This window comes from Staurois parvus, unplaced genomic scaffold (assembly GCF_062004578.1).
Source record: "Staurois parvus isolate SC_StPar_1 unplaced genomic scaffold, SC_StPar_1.0 ptg000446l, whole genome shotgun sequence".
Taxonomy (NCBI): Eukaryota; Metazoa; Chordata; class Amphibia; order Anura; family Ranidae; genus Staurois; species Staurois parvus.
Window position 1 is genome coordinate 2068219 of NW_028318242.1, and position 20580 is coordinate 2088798.

The 20580-nt window shown below is 42.4% G+C and overlaps 1 protein-coding gene across 1 annotated transcript in view; it reads left to right on the forward strand.

Moving 5' to 3' along the window:
* The window catches only part of TMEM255B (transmembrane protein 255B), a 68633-nt gene that overhangs the window by 46844 nt on the left and 1209 nt on the right, over nucleotides 1-20580 (forward strand). Inside the window, exons 7-8 of the mRNA XM_089688093.1 lie at nucleotides 5594-5753; nucleotides 17011-17151. Of these exons, the coding sequence (XP_089544219.1) occupies nucleotides 5594-5753; nucleotides 17011-17151 (301 nt within the window). The remainder of the gene's footprint in view (nucleotides 1-5593; nucleotides 5754-17010; nucleotides 17152-20580) is intronic.

Below are 20580 nucleotides of genomic sequence, written 5' to 3' on the forward strand. Positions count from 1 at the left end.
GCTACCCCAGTTGCTGAACTGTAAAAAAAAAAATACTGTCCCACCCATCCACATGGTCAGCATCTAAATGCTAGCTTGGCCAAATGGCTAACGTTACAACTGCTACCTTTCCAACTGGTGGATTCTGCCCCTTCTGTAAATTTGCTGAATGTACTGTACAACAGTGGCCACAGTGTTCCAGCTCTGTGCCATCATATGGAAGGCAATGTTTTGATCTCATTGGAAAGGGCAGCCAGCAGCAAGGTCCACTTCCAGCAGGCATGGTCGGGATGAATACATTTCCTTCACGGCACACCAGGTAACTTTGCTGGCAGCTGGGAATGATGCAGGCCAGGGTTTAGTGCTGGAACTTGTTCCGCCACCATGCCTCCAAACAGCTAGTAGTGATTCTGCCACATCTGTCTGCTCCACCCCCTCCTCTTCCTCTATGGCCTCTTCCGCTGAATTGTCCTCTGAACCAGCAGTGTTCCGTAAGACTTCAAGGTGCTATGGAAGCAGTCGGGCTAAAAGATGCCATGCAGTGCTGCAGTTGGTCTGTCTAGGGGACAGGAACAACACTGGGCCAGAAATTCTGTCAGCTCTGCAGGCTCAGAGGTGGTTGACACCACAGCAGCTTGAGCCAGGAATGGTTGTACGCAACAATGGCACCAACCTTCTCTCCGCCCTTCGACAGGGACACTTGACACATATTCCATTCTTGGCACACATCCTGAATTTGGAATGCAGCATTTCTTGAACAGGTACCCAGGCTTACAAGATCTTCTGAGGCAGGACAGAAAAGCCTGTGGCCATTTCCAGTGGTCATACAAAGCGAGTTTTCGGCTGGCTGACATTCAGTTTGAATTCAACCTGCCCACCTAACACCTCCTTTGTGACATGCCTACCAGGTGGAACTCAACATTGGCAATGCTACAGCAGCTGCACATTCAGCAGAGAGCCATCAATGAGTACCTGTGTGAGTATGGCACAAGGACAGGTTCAGGGGAGCTTGACTTCTTCTTATAAGCAGCCATGCCAGTGGCTGCTTATAAAGGATGTATGCACTGTCCTGTCACCATTTGAGGAGGCCACAATAATGGTGAGCTGCGACAATGCATGTATCAGTGACACTATCCCTCTAGTCTTCCTGCTGGAGCACACACTGCCTGGAATCATGGACAGGGCACTTGAAGCAGAACAGCGGTAGAAAGACGAGGACTTCCTTTCCTCTCAAGGCCCCCTTTATGCAGATACCATTCCTGCGGGGCTGCAGAACAGACAGAAGGAAGAAGAGGAGGAGGATTGTGGCAGCATGGAAGTAGAGGATAACATATGGCAGTCTTCAAGGGATGGTTTTCAGTTCCCATAAACCCAGCCATGAGTAGTACATGGCTGGGAGGAGGTAGTTTCTGACAGTGTCATCTTCAGTGACCAAGAGGACTCAGAATCTCATGCCTCCTCAAACTTATGCGACATGGGCTCCCTAATTCTGCAACGCTTGCAAAAGGACCCAAGGATTTGTGGTATCAAGGAGAGGGATCATTACTGGTTGACAGCCCTTCTTGATCACATTACAAGGTTAAAGTTGCAGAGCTCATCCTGCTTTCGCAGAGGTAGAGAGGATGAAACATTTTCAGGACGCCTTGAAGAAAAATTTGTGTAACACCTTTCCATACACTGGGAGGTTACCATTTCATGGACAACATGTTTCTGGGGCTTTTTTCAGTCAAAGGAAGAGCGGTGGAGAAGAAGGCTGGCTAATTGATGCCTTTAAACAATTCTTTAATCCTCAGTGCCCAGGGCTGTTCGGTTTAAGCACCCATTGGAAGCATCTGGATCATATGGTGCAGGATGATCTACGGGAAAGTGCAGACTTGAAGACCTTTCCAACTGAGGATCCACTAGGTTACTGGGTCTTGAGAATGGATCACTGGCCAGAACTTGCTCAATATGCAATCGAGCTACTGGCCTGTCCTGCATCCAGCATGCTTTCCAAACAGACATTCAGTGCTGCTGGAGGTTTTGTGATAGATAAAAGAGTGCGTCTGTCCACAGATCCTGTCACCGGCTGACAATTATCGAAATGAATCAGTCCTGGATCAACAGCAGCTATCAAGCCCCTGATGCTGATGTAACTGATTAAATTTGTTAGGGATCTGGGATCCCTTGAAGACTGCCTATGCTCCCTATCCTATTCCTGATTTCTGATTATGCTAGCTTCCAACAATGTTTTTGGCTTAGGGCACAACTAACACCCAAGGCCCAATTTTTCTGCACCTGTTTGACAGGTGCATGTAATAAAAATTTTTACAATTAACAAAAAAAATTATACATTTTTAACAGCAGGGCCCATTTCTGCGCTCACCAAGAGTACAGTGCCTTGAACAAGTCTTCACAAACCTTGACATTTTCCACATTTTGTCATGTTACAACCAAAAATGTAAATGTATTTTATTGAGAATTTATGTGATAGACCAACACAAAGTGGCACATAATCGTGAAGTGGAAATAATAAATGATTTTCAATATTTTTTACAAATAAATATCTGAAAAGTGTGGCGTGTATTTGTATTCAGCTCCTTGTACTCTGATTCCTGTAACTAAAATCTAGTGGAACCAATTGCCTTCAGAAGTCACCTAATTAGTAAATAGAGTCCACCTGTGTGTAATTTAATCTCAGTATAAATACAGCTGCTCTGTGAAGCCCTCAAAGGTTTGTTAGAGAACATTAGTGAGCAAACAGGATCATGAAGGCCAAGGAACACACCAGGTCAGAGATAATGTTGTGGAGAAGTTTAAAGCAGGGTTAGGTTATAAAAAATATCCCAAGCTTTGAACATCTAAGGGAGCACTGCTCAATCCACCATCCAAAAATGGAAAGAGTATGGCACAACTGCAAACCTACCAAGACGTGGCCGTCCACTTAAATTAACAAGCCAGGTAAGAAGAGCATTAATCAGAGAAGCAGCCAAGTGACCTATGGTAACTCTGGATCAGTGGTTCTTAACCTGGGTTCGATCGAACCCCAGGGGTTCGGTGAGTCAGTCTCGCGGGTTCGGCGGAGGTGAAGACCCACACCCGACTCATATGATTCGTGCAGTAAATATTCATTATTATGTTTTTGTTTTTGTGTGAAAATCATGTTTTAATGGTTTTGTTCTTTGTTCTTAACGGTTTTGTTCATTTTGTGCACCTATGTATAAATATATACCTAAATATAGACCTATGTTTTGAATTTTAAAAATCATATTTTATTTTTCCAATTAAGAAGGGTTCGGTGAATGCGCATATGAAACTGGTGGGGTTCAGTACCTCCAACAAGGTTAAGAACCACTGCTCTGGATCTTCCGTTAAAAAAAACCAGACTGGACGAAAAATGGATGTAAGCAGAAGTAAATGGATGTAAACAGATTAAAAACATATGTAGATAGTTGAAAAAACGGATGTAAACGGATATGAAAACGGAGGTAAAAAGTGAAGTCTTGATCCGTTTAGCTTCCATTTTGAAAAAAAAAAAACACACACGACTGAACTGATTCAAAAAACGGAATGCCCACGTGACAGGACCCTTATGCTAAACCTGGAAGTAGCTGAGTGATTTTTTTTTTGACAGAGCATCGGTCTGCATGTGTCCTAAACAGTAAACATATTACTGTTTCTTTAACAGTTTGCCAAGAGTTCCACTTCAATGTGACTCACTTTTTCTGATTCCAATTTGGATGTGTCTAGGGAGCAATAGTAAAATGAATGAAGGGTGAATGAGACCTATAGATCTTGCAAAAAAAAATTGATTCATGCAGCGAGAGGAGGAGGAGAAGACATGAAAGTACATTTCTACCCCTACATTTTTCTCCATTTGTGCTTGTGTAGAAGAACTGTGATAGCACAACAGTGCAGTATTTTAAATATGAAGTTAAGATCAAGAACACCGGGACATGACCTCAAACTAGCAAGAGGAAAGTTCAACACTATTCTCAGGAGATATTATTTTACAGAAGAGTAGTTGATTTTGGAATAGACGCAGAAGTGTAGTGAGTCAATCAACATGTGGATTCAAACATGGTTGGGGTAAACAGAGTTATACTCGGACAAGAAAAGAAAACACATCTACCTGCTTACGATAGAGCTTGCTGAAGTTGGATGACCAACTTGTGTCAATCTTGCTATAATAAAGCACTATCAATGCAACAATCTTTTCACCATAGTTGTCACTTTCCCATTTGCATTTCCCGTACACAGCCTTTTCTAGTTGGATAAATCACTTTGCTTCACTTTACACATTAGGGTTGATTTATTAAGGGCAAAAGGCTGTTTACTTTGAAAGCGAATTTGCACTTTTAAAGAGAATTTTCCATTAGCTTAGTGAATGCGGTGAAAATTGCATCTCATGTATCTTCAATTAGCTCTATGGCTCAAGAATTTTGCTACGAGCTCTTCTCCCACTGGTACAAAACACCTTCACAATTGGCCAAAATTGTTCCATGAACAGATCATAAATGTTTCAGGGATGCGCCCAGGAAGGCACATATCTACACCTATGGTGGCACTGTCCCAAACTCCAAAAATTCTGCAAATAATTTTCACCCTGGATCCAGAAAACCACACTTAAGCCCATTCAATTTTCCCCTCCACTGTTTGTTCCTTGCCACCTCTTCTTTTCCTCAAGTTATATAAAAACAGTGTTACACCGCACCTTCTGAATGCAGCAAAAAGTCTTACACCAAAATTCCAGAAACAGACCCACTGTCCCACACTTCAAGAATGGAAGCGAGAGGCAGAAAGAGTAATGGAGGTTGGGATATGGATCTGCTAGGGATCAACAAGAAATATAAAATTTTTTGGGTGTACTACTATTTGAAATCTACAAATTCAACCAAAATAACCATTAGCTATAAACTATCTGCCAACATTTTACTAGTAAATCTATAAAATATTATCGACTCAACTTTCACTATAGTGTTCTATATGTATAGATTTATGAACAATCGACAAAACGTATTCCTTTTGTTTTGTTTATTTTATTCTTATATACTTTAAAACACAGTTTTTCAGCTTGCGCATGTTTGGATGATGAAAGTCAGCAAAGCTTCAGCTCATTCACTAAAATGAAAATATTAAAAGAAAATTTTAAATTTGAACTGAAAATTGCAAAGCGAACAGACTATTTGCCTTTAGTAAATCTACCTCATTATGTCCTTGATCATTAGCACCTGTGATATTTACTAAATCAAGCATCAGGCTATATTCCTACAATGATCTTACATTTTATAACTGGAAATCGTCTAATACTAGGTTACCATTGCTGTGTTGGGATATTCAAATATCTTACTGCATTGCTTTACTTGTTGCAAAAGTAATGTTTGGAACTCTGAAATACACTTTACACACTAATCCAGAAGACATAAAATACCCATCTAGTACAAATATTGTTTTACCATATAACATGCCTAAAAGTTTTGTATAGTGCTGTATATAACAAAATTTTATGGCAAGGACCATGGTAAACATTATGGTAGAGGAATATGCTGTTGCTTGTTTTCTTGGATATATTTTTAAAGTTCATTAACATCTCAGAAGTAATCTGACAAGTGTTTTGTATTCTTTTATTTGGCAGTTCAGAACAATCTGGCAGCTACTATGAATTTGTTGGTGTAAACAGTTGCCAGGATGTTGTTCACTTATACCGTCTGCTGTGGACCTGCACTGTCCTGAATATTGTTGGCCTCTTCCTTGGCAGTATCACTGCGGCTGTTCTTGGAGCTTTTAAGGATATGGTAGGATTTGTTTTCTAAGAAATCTGGCTATAAAACTGTACATCAGGGGTCTCCAAACTTTCTAAGCATTCTTGGTATCATTGGGATGAACTGTGCCCCATCGTTGGGTGTCATCGGTGGGAATTGTGCCCCATCGTTGGTAAAACTGGAATTAGTTGGTGTCAGTGATTTTAATAGTGCCCCTGGACCGCAGTTTGGAGACCACTGCTGTACATTGTCCAACTCTGTTTTAAAGTATATGTGGGGCAATACAAATAATAGGGTGTATAATTAAGAATGAGTTTTCCATTGACTATATATAAAGAGATATAATGTTACATTAACCAGAAAATAAACTCTTGATATGTGCACTGACCACATGGTCAACATTGTTCTCCACAAATATCACCCTGCAATCTGTGGGCTCCAAGAGACTCAATTTATGAAAGATAGCTTAAGTTGTCTCCATTACTCTTGGATAGGTCATGCATACCATTCTGTTTGTTCATAATATTGCAGAGGTGTCAGTGTTCTGATATATACTGTAAATCTTTATATTTTCAAGAACTTGCCTATATTGCTGAGGTTGAGGGTAGATATATTTATACATTGCAAACTGTATATTCCTCCTTGCTTATCTACTATGGTGTTAAGTCAAATACTGTCCTTTCTACTAGATAAAACAGATGTACCACTCTTTCTTTTGAGTGACTTCAATGGGTAAATCAACCCCAATCTGGACAAGCACTCAACCGCCCCCTTTCCTCCTCCCTGGTTAAAACAGGCCCTAACTATAAAAGGTATCACACGTTACCATTTTCTTTTGGAAGTGGGCTGGACTGATTTCTGGAGGGATCAACACTCTCATGAATGTCAACTTTCTCTAAAACCTATTCCAGGATAGGCTTATGTATAGAGACTCCCCCTGTCAACTAACCTCTGTTACGCCCCAAGAGGCATTTATGACCATTCTCCATTGATAGCATGAATTTCTGCAAACCATTGATCAATTTGCCTGAAACTCCCTGGAAATTAAATGCATTTTGGCTAAATCTTTTTCCCTCACCTGAAGTGATTGAGAAACAGATGATTTCTTTGCTAATCATGCACAGTTTCCTGATTATTTACTCCTGTGGGACACTTTCAAAGCATTTCTCCTGAGAGTATTTATCTCTAAAATCAGGGCTGTTCAAAATACCTCTAGGGAACATGAATCACAAATATCTCAACAGGTGCAAAAACCTGAGTAGTAATATATATTCGATCCTACTGTCTCTGCACAGCAGGCTTAGCTTTCCACACAACCAATCTGGTCCGATAGGCCAATTCTTCAGTAGAAATTTTTCTTTTTAATGAGCAGGCATTCTATGAAGAAGGGAAGCAAACAAAATGCTACTTAGCAAAAATTGTTAGGGCTCAGCAAACCTCCCATGCCATTGGTGCATGGGAGGTTTGCTGCACAAACTCCAGAGGGGAAGCTAGGGTAATGGCAGAACTGGTAAGATTCTATTCCAATATATATACACCTCCAAAACACATTTTTCACCAACTTCATTAACTCAATATACTGTATCTCCTTTCTATAAACTGATGAAAAAATATTGGCAAAGATTTTGGCCTTCTGGCTTAATAAAGTTATTAATATAAAAAAAAGTGCTGTGTATACAATATAGTGCAATTTGTAAATAACAAATAAAACTAGTGAATTTAATTCTATCAATAAAGTCCAGTGAAAGTGAAAAAAGTCCAACAAAGTGCCAAATATGAACAGTATGAAATCTTCAGCAAGTGTCCATATATTCATACACCAATGTGTACCTCCACCAAACACTAAGTGGCTTCTGCTTACCAGAACACTTTGACCTCCTATTATAGAGCAGTAATAATGAGCTTGTTATATGGCCAGGCTTCCACCACAGAGCTGCCCACTATCTCCACTTCAGGTCAGGACTTACGGATCATCCTCCAATACAACAGTGTAGCATAATTAACCATTTTCATACCGGGCACTTTTACCCCCTTCCTGCCCAGGCCATTTTTCAGGTTTCAGCGCTCTCACACTTTGAATGACAATTGCGCGGTCATACAACATTGTACCCAAACTAAAATTTTATCATTTTCTTCACACAACTAGAGCTTTCTTTTGGTGGTATTTAATCACCACTGGGGTTTTTATTTTTTGCTAAATTAACAAAAAAAGGCCGAAAATTTTGAAAAAAAAAACACGTTTTTCTTTGTTTCTGTTATAAAAGTTTGCAAATAAATTATTGTTCTTCATAAATTTAGGCCAAGATGTATTCTGCTACATGTCTTTGGTGAAAATAACCCAAATTAGGATGTATTTTTTAGTTTGTAGGAAAGTTATAGAGTTCACAAACTATGGGATAGATCTGAATATTGATCAATCCTGAAGTACTGACAGCCAATCTAATATCTTGAGGTCCAAGAATGTCAGGACAGTACAGATATCCCCCAAATGACCCCTTTTTGCAGAGTAGACAGTCTGACGTACTTCATAAGAGGCATGGCGAGTTTTCTGAAGTTGTATTTTTTTGTCATAATTTTTTGGAAAATGAAAAAAATTATTTTCATTATTTTTTTTTTTTACATACTGTCACCAGTGCAGTACAGCGTCATCATATTACTGGCATGGCGGTGATCAGGGACACTGACTGGTGACAGTATGAAAAAAAAATATATCATTTTTTTATTATTTTAAATTTTTTATTACATTTTTTTTCTTTTTTTTTGCCATTTGTTTTTCATATTTCACTATGACCAAAGTAGTACAATGTTACCATAGTAACATTGTACTACTTTGGGGAAGTGATCAGTATTTTTATTTTATTTTTTCTTACACAATTTGCTTATAGCAAAGAAATACTTTGCTATAAGCAAGCATTTACCTAAATGACATCGATTCATTCAGGGTTTTTTTTTGCTTAGCTGTAATTTGGCCACAGCTAATCACATGACACAGCTGGGCTGTGATTAGCCCAGCTTGTGCATGTGATCGCTGTGACCAATCACAGCTACACACTCTAGTATACAATGGATGGCATGAATGAAGTCATCCATTGTATACAACTGTCATGTGACCTGTTGTGATTGGTCACAGCAGGTCACATGGTATCGGCAACGGTGCCGGTACTCAGATCTGTCATCGGCTATATCCGAGGTACACGGCCGGTGACAGATCGTGCCGCTGCGCGGCTCTGCAGGCGTGCAAACTGCGCATGCCTGCGAGGATGTCATATGGCGTCCACCCGGAACGCTAATGAATTTTGCACGCCACCATTCGGCCATTGGCCGGGCGGCTAATGGTTAAAAGAAAAACCAGGGGAACTGCATGGTGTAAAACTAGTAAAAATGCTTCTCAGTTATATAAACCAAGTAACATCTTGCCCCAGAAGATGCCATTTGCAGAAAAACGTGTAGGACTGAGTTTAAGTACGTGACATCATCATGCTCTGTTTTTACTGCTTTTTTTTTCTTTTTTTTTTTTTTGAACTATGTAACTTTGCCCAGCATTGGCTTCCTAATGTCCCATGCCAACTACAAGTGAAACTCGAAAAATTAGAATATTGTGCAAAAGTTCATTTATTTCAGTAATGCAACGTAAAAGGTGAAACTAATATATGAGATAGACTCATTACATGCAAAGCAAGATAGTTCAAGCCGTAATTTGATTTGGGGGGGGGGGGGGAGGCAGAGGAGGAAAAGAGAGGGACAAAACAAAGAAGGTGGAGAAAAAGAGAGGTAATCCAGAAGCCGATTATGAAGCTGGCAAGTACCGAATCCATGGGTCCCACACCCTGTCAGATTTCTTAGTGTTATTATGAAGGGTACAGGTGAGTTTGTCATTGACCATTATCCGATTGAGCTTTTGCTTTACATAATCAAATAGTTTAACCAACTGCTGCCAATGCCTAGCTATAGTGATACGTGCTGCCAGGAACATGTAAGTAATACGTTTCACAGATTTCTTTCGAACCTCATCAGGTAGCTTATGAAAAAGGGCTGCTTCTGGTGATCTGCGGATATTTACACCCGTCACTTATTAGATAAAGTTAAATATTCTGATCCAAATTCTAGTCACTATAGGGCAGTGATGGCAAACCCGTGGCACGCGTTCCACAGCCGGCACGCCGAGCCTTATCTGTGGGCACGCCAGGAGAATCCAGCGGCGCGCTGTCTTCCCGGCTGTAGTGTGCGTGACAGCCGGGTCCCAAGTGCGCATGCACAAGAAGCAGTGCTCTTTGTGAATGGTAAGGCGGTACTTGGGACACATGACAGATCCCAGAAGCCGCCGGACCAATCACAAAGCGCAGCGCTTCTCGCGCATGCGCACTGGGCATCCGGCTGTCCGCCCACACTACAGAAGCCGGGAAGACAACGCGCGGCTGGATAAAGGAACAGGTAAGATAAAAAAAAAAACTCTGCGGAAGTAAGAGCGGGTACCTGTCAAATTCAGGTACCCGCTCCCCCTCCCTCCCCAAAGGTCAGCAGTCATCCCTTTGCTGTCCGCAGTCTCTGGTCATCCCTGTACTGTCCGCAGTCTCTGGTCATCCCTGTACTGTCCGCAGTCTCTGGTCATCCCTGTGCTGTCCGCAGTCTCTGGTCATCCCTGTGCTGTCCGCAGTCTCTGGTCATCCCCTGTACTGTCCGCAGTCTCTGGTCACCCCTGTGCTGTCCGCAGTCTCTGGTCATCCCTGTACTGTCCGCAGTCTCTGGTCATCCCTGTGCTGTCCGCAGTCTCTGGTCATCCCTGTGCTGTCCGCAGTCTCTGGTCATCCCCTGTACTGTCCGCAGTCTCTGGTCACCCCTGTGCTGTCCGCAGTCTCTGGTCATCCCTGTGCTGTCCGCAGTCTCTGGTCATCCCCTGTACTGTCCGCAGTCTCTGGTCACCCCTGTGCTGTCCGCAGTCTCTGGTCATCCCTGTGCTGTCCGCAGTCTCTGGTCATCTCCTGTGCTGTCCGCAGTCTCTGGTCATCCCTGTACTGTGTCCGCAGTCTCTGGTCATCCCTTTGCTGTCCGCAGTCTCTGGTCATCCCTGTACTGTCCGCAGTCTCTGGTCATCCCTGTACTGTCCGCAGTCTCTGGTCATCCCTGTGCTGTCCGCAGTCTCTGGTCATCCCTGTGCTGTCCGCAGTCTCTGGTCATCCCCTGTACTGTCCGCAGTCTCTGGTCACCCCTGTGCTGTCCGCAGTCTCTGGTCATCCCTGTGCTGTCCGCAGTCTCTGGTCATCTCCTGTGCTGTCCGCAGTCTCTGGTCATCCCTGTACTGTGTCCGCAGTCTCTGGTCATCCCTGTGCTGTCCGCAGTCTCTGGTCATCTCCTGTACTGTGTCCGCAGTCTCTGGTCATCCCTGTACTGTGTCCGCAGTCTCTGGTCATCCCTGTACTGTGTCCGCAGTCTCTGGTCATCCCTGTACTGTCCGCAGTCTCTGGTCATCCCTGTACTGTGTCCGCAGTCTCTGGTCATCCCTGTACTGTCCGCAGTCTCTGGTCATCTCCTGTACTGTCCGCAGTCTCTGGTCATCCCTGTACTGTCCGCAGTCACTGGTCATCCCTGTACTGTCCGCAGTCACTGGTCATCCCTGTACTGTGTCCGCAGTCTCTGGTCATCTCCTGTACTGTGTCCGCAGTCTCTGGTCATCCCTGTACTGTGTCCGCAGTCTCTGGTCATCCCTGTACTGTGTCCGCAGTCTCTGGTCATCCCTGTACTGTCCGCAGTCTCTGGTCATCTCCTGTACTGTCCGCAGTCTCTGGTCATCTTCTGTACTGTTCGCAGTCTCTGGTCATCTCCTGTACTGTGTCCGCAGTCTCTGGTCATCTCCTGTACTGTGTCCGCAGTCTCTGGTCATCTCCTGTACTGTGTCCGCAGTCTCTGGTCATCTCCTGTACTGTCCGCAGTCTCTGGTCATCTCCTGTACTTTCCGCAGTCTCTGGTCATCCCTGTACTGTGTCCGCAGTCTCTGGTCATCCCTGTACTGTCCGCAGTCTCTGGTCATCTCCTGTACTGTCCGCAGTCTCTGGTCATCTCCTGTACTGTCCGCAGTCTCTGGTCATCTCCTGTACTGTCCGCAGTCTCTAGTCATCTTCTGTACTGTTCGCAGTCTCTGGTCATCTCCTGTACTGTGTCCGCAGTCTCTGGTCATCTCCTGTACTGTCCGCAGTCTCTGGTCATCTCCTGTACTTACCGCAGTCTCTGGTCATCCCTGTACTGTCCGCAGTCTCTGGTCATCCCTGTACTGTGTCCGCAGTCTCTGGTCATCTCCTGTACTGTGTCCGCAGTCTCTGGTCATCCCTGTACTGTCCGCAGTCTCTGGTCATCTCCTGTACTTTCCGCAGTCTCTGGTCATCCCTGTACTGTCCGCAGTCTCTGGTCATCTCCTGTACTGTCCTCAGTCTCTGGTCATCTCCTGTACTGTCCGCAGTCTCTGGTCATCTTCTGTACTGTTCGCAGTCTCTGGTCATCCCTGTACTGTGTCCGCAGTCTCTGGTCATCCCTGTACTGTGTCCGCAGTCTCTGGTCATCCCTGTACTGTCCGCAGTCTCTGGTCATCCCTGTACTGTGTCCGCAGTCTCTGGTCATCCCTGTACTGTCCGCAGTCTCTGGTCATCTCCTGTACTGTCCGCAGTCTCTGGTCATCTTCTGTACTGTTCGCAGTCTCTGGTCATCTTCTGTACTGTTCGCAGTCTCTGGTCATCTCCTGTACTGTGTCCGCAGTCTCTGGTCATCTCCTGTACTGTGTCCGCAGTCTCTGGTCATCTCCTGTACTGTGTCCGCAGTCTCTGGTCATCTCCTGTACTGTCCGCAGTCTCTGGTCATCTCCTGTACTGTCCGCAGTCTCTGGTCATCTCCTGTACTGTCCGCAGTCTCTGGTCATCTCCTGTACTTTCCGCAGTCACTGGTCATCCCTGTACTTTCCGCAGTCACTGGTCATCCCTGTACTGTGTCCGCAGTCTCTGGTCATCTCCTGTACTGTGTCCGCAGTCTCTGGTCATCCCTGTACTGTCCGCAGTCTCTGGTCATCTCCTGTACTTTCTGCAGTCTCTGGTCATCCCTGTACTGTCCGCAGTCTCTGGTCATCCCTGTACTGTGTCCGCAGTCTCTGGTCATCTCCTGTACTGTGTCCGCAGTCTCTGGTCATCCCTGTACTGTCCGCAGTCTCTGGTCATCCCTGTACTGTGTCCGCAGTCTCTGGTCATCCCTGTACTGTCCGCAGTCTCTGGTCATCTCCTGTACTGTCCGCAGTCTCTGGTCATCTCCTGTACTGTCCGCTGTCTCTGGTCATCTTCTGTACTGTTCGCAGTCTCTGGTCATCTCCTGTACTGTCCGCAGTCTCTGGTCATCCCTGTACTGTCCGCAGTCTCTGGTCATCTCCTGTACTTTCTGCAGTCTCTGGTCACCTCCTGTACTGTCCGCAGTCACTGGTCATCCCTGTACTGTGTCCGCAGTCTCTGGTCATCTCCTGTACTGTGTCCGCAGTCTCTGGTCATCCCTGTACTGTCCGCAGTCTCTGGTCATCCCTGTACTGTGTCCGCAGTCTCTGGTCATCCCTGTACTGTCCGCAGTCTCTGGTCATCTCCTGTACTGTCCGCAGTCTCTGGTCATCTCCTGTACTGTCCGCTGTCTCTGGTCATCTTCTGTACTGTTCGCAGTCTCTGGTCATCTCCTGTACTGTCCGCAGTCTCTGGTCATCTCCTGTACTGTCCGCAGTCTCTGGTCATCCCTGTACTGTGTCCGCAGTCTCTGGGCATCCCTGTACTGTGTCTGCAGTCTCTGGGCATCCCTGTACTGTGTCCGCAGTCTCTGGTCATCCCTGTACTGTGTCCGCAGTCTCTGGTCATCCCTGTACTGTGTCCGCAGTCTCTGGTCATCCCTGTACTGTGTCCGCAGTCTCTGGTCATCTCTGTACTGTTAATTAGTTTGCACTACTGTACGAGTTGTTTTTTCTAAACCAAAAGCTCGATATTCAGGTTTCATTGCAGTGTTGGCACTTTGAAAGAAATAAGTTGGTTTTGGGTTGCAGTTTGGGCACTCGGGCTCAAAAAGGTTCGCCATCACTGCTATAGGGCATTGCCACCATGTGTGACACAAAGTTCCCATTTGCCTGCATCGTCGTATGCCATGCTTTAAATATGTAGCTGGATGATTACCCAAGCAAAGCTCTGGAGAAGTGGGAGGCCGATGTAGGCGACCTAGATGATGGTCAACGAGAAGAGGCTTTACAATTCGCATTCTCTTAGTGCCCCCCAAAAACTTTCCCAGCTTTACATTTTACTGCATATAAAATCATACCCCTATTAAAGTGTTACTAAACCCACCACAGTAAAATCAGTCAGAATATGCAGTAAAGCATGCTTGTTATACTCACTGTTGAACCTAAGGGTTTAATCCTCTGCATTGTGTAAAAAGGCAGTTTGATCCGGACTTCTTTGCTCTTCCTCTTGTTCAAATGTCCATGTCTTATCTTTTGATAAGACAGGCTGAACCGTAGCCATTCTGCACATGCTCAGTTTAGTGTGTACTGCTAGAGAGGTTTTATTTTCTTGGGAGAGTGCATGTGATCAGCACAGAGCCAATCAGCACTGTCCAGACAGAAGTCAGGGGTTTTGCATCCTCCTAGAGCAGTAAGAAAACTCCTACAAGCTTCAGCCAGTGCTCTGCTGAACACTGATAGAAGTCACAAGACTGCTCTAACTGCTAATGAGAAAACATATTTATTCAGTTTATATTTACTAAAATAATTGCACTTCCATGTTGTGTGTACTGTGGGAAACCAGATATAGTGAATGCAGGGTCCTGGGTTTAGTAACACTTTAATCTACATAAAATGTGCTTGATGTCAGACCCTGTCTGTGGCAAGCGTCAGCGACCATGGAAGATTGTCCTCTCCCCTATTGACCTGTTATTTCATAGGCTGTCTTGATTTATTAAAAGTCATGCTTTCATTCAGTGATGTGACATTCGCTCTGTACCTGTTTGCTCAAAAATGGATTGGTAGCATTTCTGGCTTGTCATACACTGTGAACTGTTCTGTTCTCATATGTCATTTCTCTACCCTGGATTTGACTTTGTTTCAATAAACTTCGCTTAAAAAAAAAAAAGGAGTCTGTCAACATCAAATTAAATATTTCTATGTAATAAATGTGGTCTTGCAGCATCCATATTGAATAATTACCCACAAAGTCCAGGCACTATCAGGTGGTGTGCAGACTCCACTCATGACAAAGAAGGTCTCTATTTTTATTCTCTTTTTTTATTCCACTTTGTAAACTTTGGGGCTTTGCTGATTTTTTTAGTTTCTGCTAGATTTGTTTTCTTACATGATATCAATGGACCTCACTTTGCACACTTATCCCTGGCCTATATATATATCACATCCCCCTACTCTTTGTTTTCTTGACATATTACACTCACAAAAAGCATTAGATTCTATTGTCTTTACAATTTTTTTTGAGTTTACAAAACTCTTGTATACTTGCCAATAAAGAGAATGTACAGTTTTCAATGCTTTTTGGATAAAAATTTATGCTTGATAATGTTACTGGAGTGTAAATAATGTAAAAACCTTTTTTTTGCTTAGTTTGTTATTTATATGTGCAAGGGGGCAGCCTTATTCGTTCATTTCATACTTAGGCTCTGTGTTATGCTTTATACAACATTTCTACTTTACTGTTCCTTCATAGTCTACAAATCAAAAAACAAAAAAAAAAAACCCACTGCTTATGTGGCTGATAAAGGTGTTACTAAACCCACAACAGTAAAATCAGTCTGTATATGCAGTAAAGCATGCTTGTTATACTCACTGTGGAACCTTGGTGTATATTGCTAGAGGGTTTTTTTTTTTCTTGGGAGAGATCATGTGATCAGCACAGGGCAAATCAGCACTGTTCAGACAGAGGTCAGGGGTTCTGCATCCTCTTAGAGCAGAAAGAAAATTCCTCCTACAAAGTTTAACCAGTGCTCTGCTGAACACTGATAGAATTCACAAGACTGCTTAAACTGCTGATGGGAAAATGTATTTAGCAGTTTATATTTACCAAATAATTGCATTTCCATGTTGTGTGTTCTGTGGGAGAGCAGATATAGTGAATGCAGGGTCCTGGGTTTAGTAACAGTTTAAGCAGAGTGAGAACAAAAATATGCAACTAGTATCATTAACCCCTTGACGCCGACATCACACAAGTATGCGGCCTCACAGAACTGGGCTTTTTTCCGTGGGGCCGCATATTTGCTCAGCGCGCTCCCAGCACAAAGACCACAGTGTCACTGAGAGCCCCGGGTCACGTTCTAACGATCAGGACCCGGGACTCCTGATTCTGGGTCACATGATTGCTGTGATAGGCTCTGATTGGCTATCACAGTGATCAGTCACTGTGCAGCCCGGCCCCCTTGTTTTTTTTCTCTCTCTATGAATGGAGAAGAGAGATACATTGTATCTCTCTAAATCCTGGCATAGAGATAAAAAAATTTTATAAAAAAAAAAAAAAGATAAATAAATAAATATTACAAAATAAAATAAAAAATAAAGAAAAAATACCTAGATCAAGGTTTGATCTAGTTCAGTGCCAGGGTTATTGTTTGCGTCAAGGTCAGGATTTAAAAATAATTGGTATTAGTGTCAGTGTGTTTTGGGTAAAAAAAAAAAGCGCTCTATTGTTTCTGGGCTGTACTACGGGTACAAACAACAAATAACATACACATTTATGATATCGCTGCGATCATCAGGAGCTGGAGAATTTATTTTGGGTTGTTCGTTGGTGGTAGGTTATGGTAGTAACAAGAAACACACAGCTAAATAAAAAAAATTATTTTTTTTTACTATTTGGGCCAGTTTTCCTTTGATAATAAAAAAGATCATGAGATATCCATTACCATTTATCACCAAATGAAAGCCCAATTTGTCCTGAAAAAAATGCGGTATTATTCACCTGGATGTACAAAGTTGTTGTGATATGTACAGTTTTACTAACACATGTCAACGTTGCAAAATTGTGCTTAGGCATTAAGATTTGTTTTACCCTTAGGCGTGAAAAGGTTAAAACATGGGAAGGATTAAAAAAAAAAAATACTTTATACTAAATATTGTAAAACTTACCTGATAAGGGGGATCATAAGCGGCCTGAAACATATCGGTACATATTGATAGTAAATATATTAAAGTCTTCAGTAAAGCATTTCCCTGGTGTGCAAAAGATGTTTGTTTATCCTTATTTTCCATAATGCACTTCTAATTTTATGTCTTTTTTCTCCCTCTCTCTTCTAGGCACCAATTTCACAACTCAACTTTAATTCACCTCCGCCACAGATACTTTATAACCCAGCACAACAGATCCTGACGTACACTGGTTTCTGCTCTCCATCCTCCTCCCTTCCTTCCTATGCATCATATCCACTACCACTGCAGGTAACCTCAGATCATTGATGGTCTTTAGCAGGTGGATCCAAAAGGCAGTTTTTTGATGTTATATTTAAATCAGTCCATTAAATGGTTAATTTTATGTGCATCGTTCATTGCACTTTTTTCATAGTGTTGATTTTCAGCAGCCTGGTTGTCTTCAAATGTGTGTGTGTGTGTACTTATACAAAGAATGTAAGCTGGATATTTCAAGAAAATATTTTTAGCAATTTTGCCTTTTATTATGGCTAAGACTTAAACAAACATAAAAACAATATGTTGCGCTCCTTCTTTGAATATTAACTCAATACAAATTTCCAATAAATATATTAAAAAATCAATATTAATAAACTTGTAAAAAACAGAAAATCATGTGAAATCAAAATGTCATCCCGTGCTCATCATACAAAAAATATATAATATAAAAAATATAATATATATAAAAATTAATCAGTCTTCAATGAAAAAAATATATGTGACTTTTCCCAGTGAATCAAATCCAGGTAACTTCCTTAGTGAGTATAAGATGTGCGCTCACCTCCAGATTAGCCTGTAACAGGCTAATAACGCTTTTTGTCCACTCAATGGGACTGATGTTTGTTGCACCATATGAAGAGTGGTGGGTCCCTCTCAGGCTGCTTCCCGTCTCCTACTCCTGCTGGGATCTTACTCTTATACTGCTTATCTCCTGCTTTCCTTTCCTTGGCAGGTGCCCTCTCCAGATTAGCCTGTAAAAGGCTAATAACGCTTTTTGTCCACTCAATGGGACTGATGTTTGTTGCACCATATAAAGAGTGGTGGGTCCTTCTCAGGCTGATTCCCATCTCCTATTCCTGCTGGGATCTCCCTCTTATACTGCTCATCTCCTGCTTTCCTTTCCTTGGCAAGTGCCCTCAGTGGAAAGAAAATTGCCAAAAATGGTGCTTTTATCTTTTTTAAAAAACAGTGCTTTATTAAAGTACCAGTTGCACTCACATTTAAATAGTGTAAAAACCGCTTTTATATCACCAAACAATACATCAACAGCATCCCAAACACTGCCTGCCTTGTGTAGACCTGTCGTCCTCGAATAGCCAGTGACGTCGTAGCCCCTCCCCTACACGTTACGCCACTGGTCACGCGGCTTCATCAGGGGTCGTCACCTGGAATTATTGATTTGATTCACTGGGAAGTCACATATATTTTTTTCATTGAAGACTGATTAATTTTTATATATATTATATTTTTTATATTATATATTTTTTTGTATGATGAGCACGGGATGACATTTTCACATGATTTTCTGTTTTTTACAAGTTTATTAATATTGATTTTTTTTATATATTTATTGGAAATTTGTATTTATTTAATATTCAAAGAAGGAGCGCAACATATTGTTTTTATGTTTTTTAATTATTTGCACATTTAATGAGGATGTGTTGTATGTTTGCGATCCTGTAATAGCAGTGAGTGGCTCGCAAGTTACATCTTTGTTTTTATAAAACTTAAACAAAAATATTTTTTTTTTGTCAGGTAAATATCAAATTTTGCATAATAACCACTTCAGCCCTTATATCTTTATTCCATGCCATTATTAAACATAAAAAGCAAAACAAATTGTTTTGGGGATAGGCTATTAGAAATATTGAGGTTCATTTACTAATGGCAAATAGACTGTGCACATTGTAAGTGCAGTTGCTCCAGAGCTTTTGAGGGAAGCGCTGCTAATTTCCATCATCCAATCATGTGCAAGCAAAATTGGTGTTTTTTTTTCCTTTGAATGTGGTTGGTTATTCTTGGCAAAGTGAAGTTTCACCTTATGTACTAAGCTCTGGAGCAATCCCACTTGCAAAGTGTACAGTCTATTTGCCTTTAATAATTCCACCCCAGTGTCTTACAAAAATTAAATTTTCCATGTCATCTATAGACAAAAAGACATAAAAGTAAAAAATAGGATTTTTGAGGGATGGGTCCAGTGATGTCCTTCATATTTCACGGGTAAGTCAAAAATCCAATTTTCTTATTGTACATCACAAGACACAGGATTAGCTAAATTCTTAGATCACCGGGACACCCAAAAGCAATCAGGAGATGTGGGCAACAGTCCCAAGAACTCCAAACCAAAAAAATAAAAGAAGGAGAGATTCAGTTACAGGGCTAGCAGAAGGTCTTGCAGCCCAAGCTGGCATCTGCTGAGGCCTGAACATCCAACTGGTAAAAACTATCAAATATATTTACAGAAGACCAGGTGGCAGTCCTACAGTCCTGAGAAACAGAGACCTGATGCTGAAGGGCTCAAGAAGCCCTGAGGCAGGCCATACATTAAGCCATTTTCTCTGCTTCCATCACAGGTTGCAGGTAAGAAAATTACATTGTGCCAATGGGGGAATCCCTCCTGCGGAGCTTTTGTATTCTGACAGCAGCCGGCAGAATACAATGATCACTTCTGGCTGGTTGTACTGAAGTCGATCACGCAATCAACTTCAGTACAAATAGCCTGCCGATACAGTCTGTCTATGGCAGGGTTGAGACTTCTAGTAGAATGTGCTTGCACAATAAAAGGAGAAAACTAAGGTCTTAGGCTTAAGTGATTAGGAGATGAATCCACCTAGCAATGGTGGATTGAGAAGCGGACTGCCCCTCATAAGGGTCCTCAAGCTAAAAAGGGGGATGCAGACTGACAAATGGATGCTGTAGCAGAAAAGTAGTCTCTCACCTCTTGAACAACAGTTAAGAAATGAGGAGCAATTTTCCATAGGGTGTTTAGGACAGAAACATTGAAGGACAATGTCATGGTTAAGGTGTAAGGAGGAAATTACCTTTGTTTAAAAGGAGGTCCAAGGCCTCAGAGCAACCTTATCCCTATGTAACACAAGGAACTGTACCTTACAAAGCCAAAAGTTCAGAAACTCTGCAAACAGAAGTAATGGCAATGAGGAAGATCAATTTTTAAGGGCAGGGAGGCTTTCAGCAGCAGTTTCTGAAAACCAGCAAAACTATACTTAGGTTCCACAGAGTCAATGGAGTACACACAGAAAGAACAATGTGTACAACCCCCTGAGCAAACACTCTTCCTAGGAACGAGATGCAAAGAGGGCCTAGAAGAAGCTGAGAACTCATCCTTAGTAGTACTTAGGGCAAGGACTGATCCAAACAACTCCTGGAGAAAAACATCTATGCCTTGCCCCAAAGTATGTTTTCCAAGTGTGATGGTAGATCTTTCAGAAAGGTGACTTCCTAGTATTCAGAAGGGTAGGAATAAACAAATCCGAAAGACCTCCATCGTTTAGATCCTGGGTTTCCACAGCCATGAAGAAACAGGATTGTTCACAGGTCCTTGAGACAGCAAGTCCAGATAATCTGGGTGGGCCCAGGGAGTCCACCAGCAGCCTTATTATGTCCAAGCACCAAACCTAGGCCTCTGAACTGTACTTGAAAGACCAGTTATTTTTGTATATT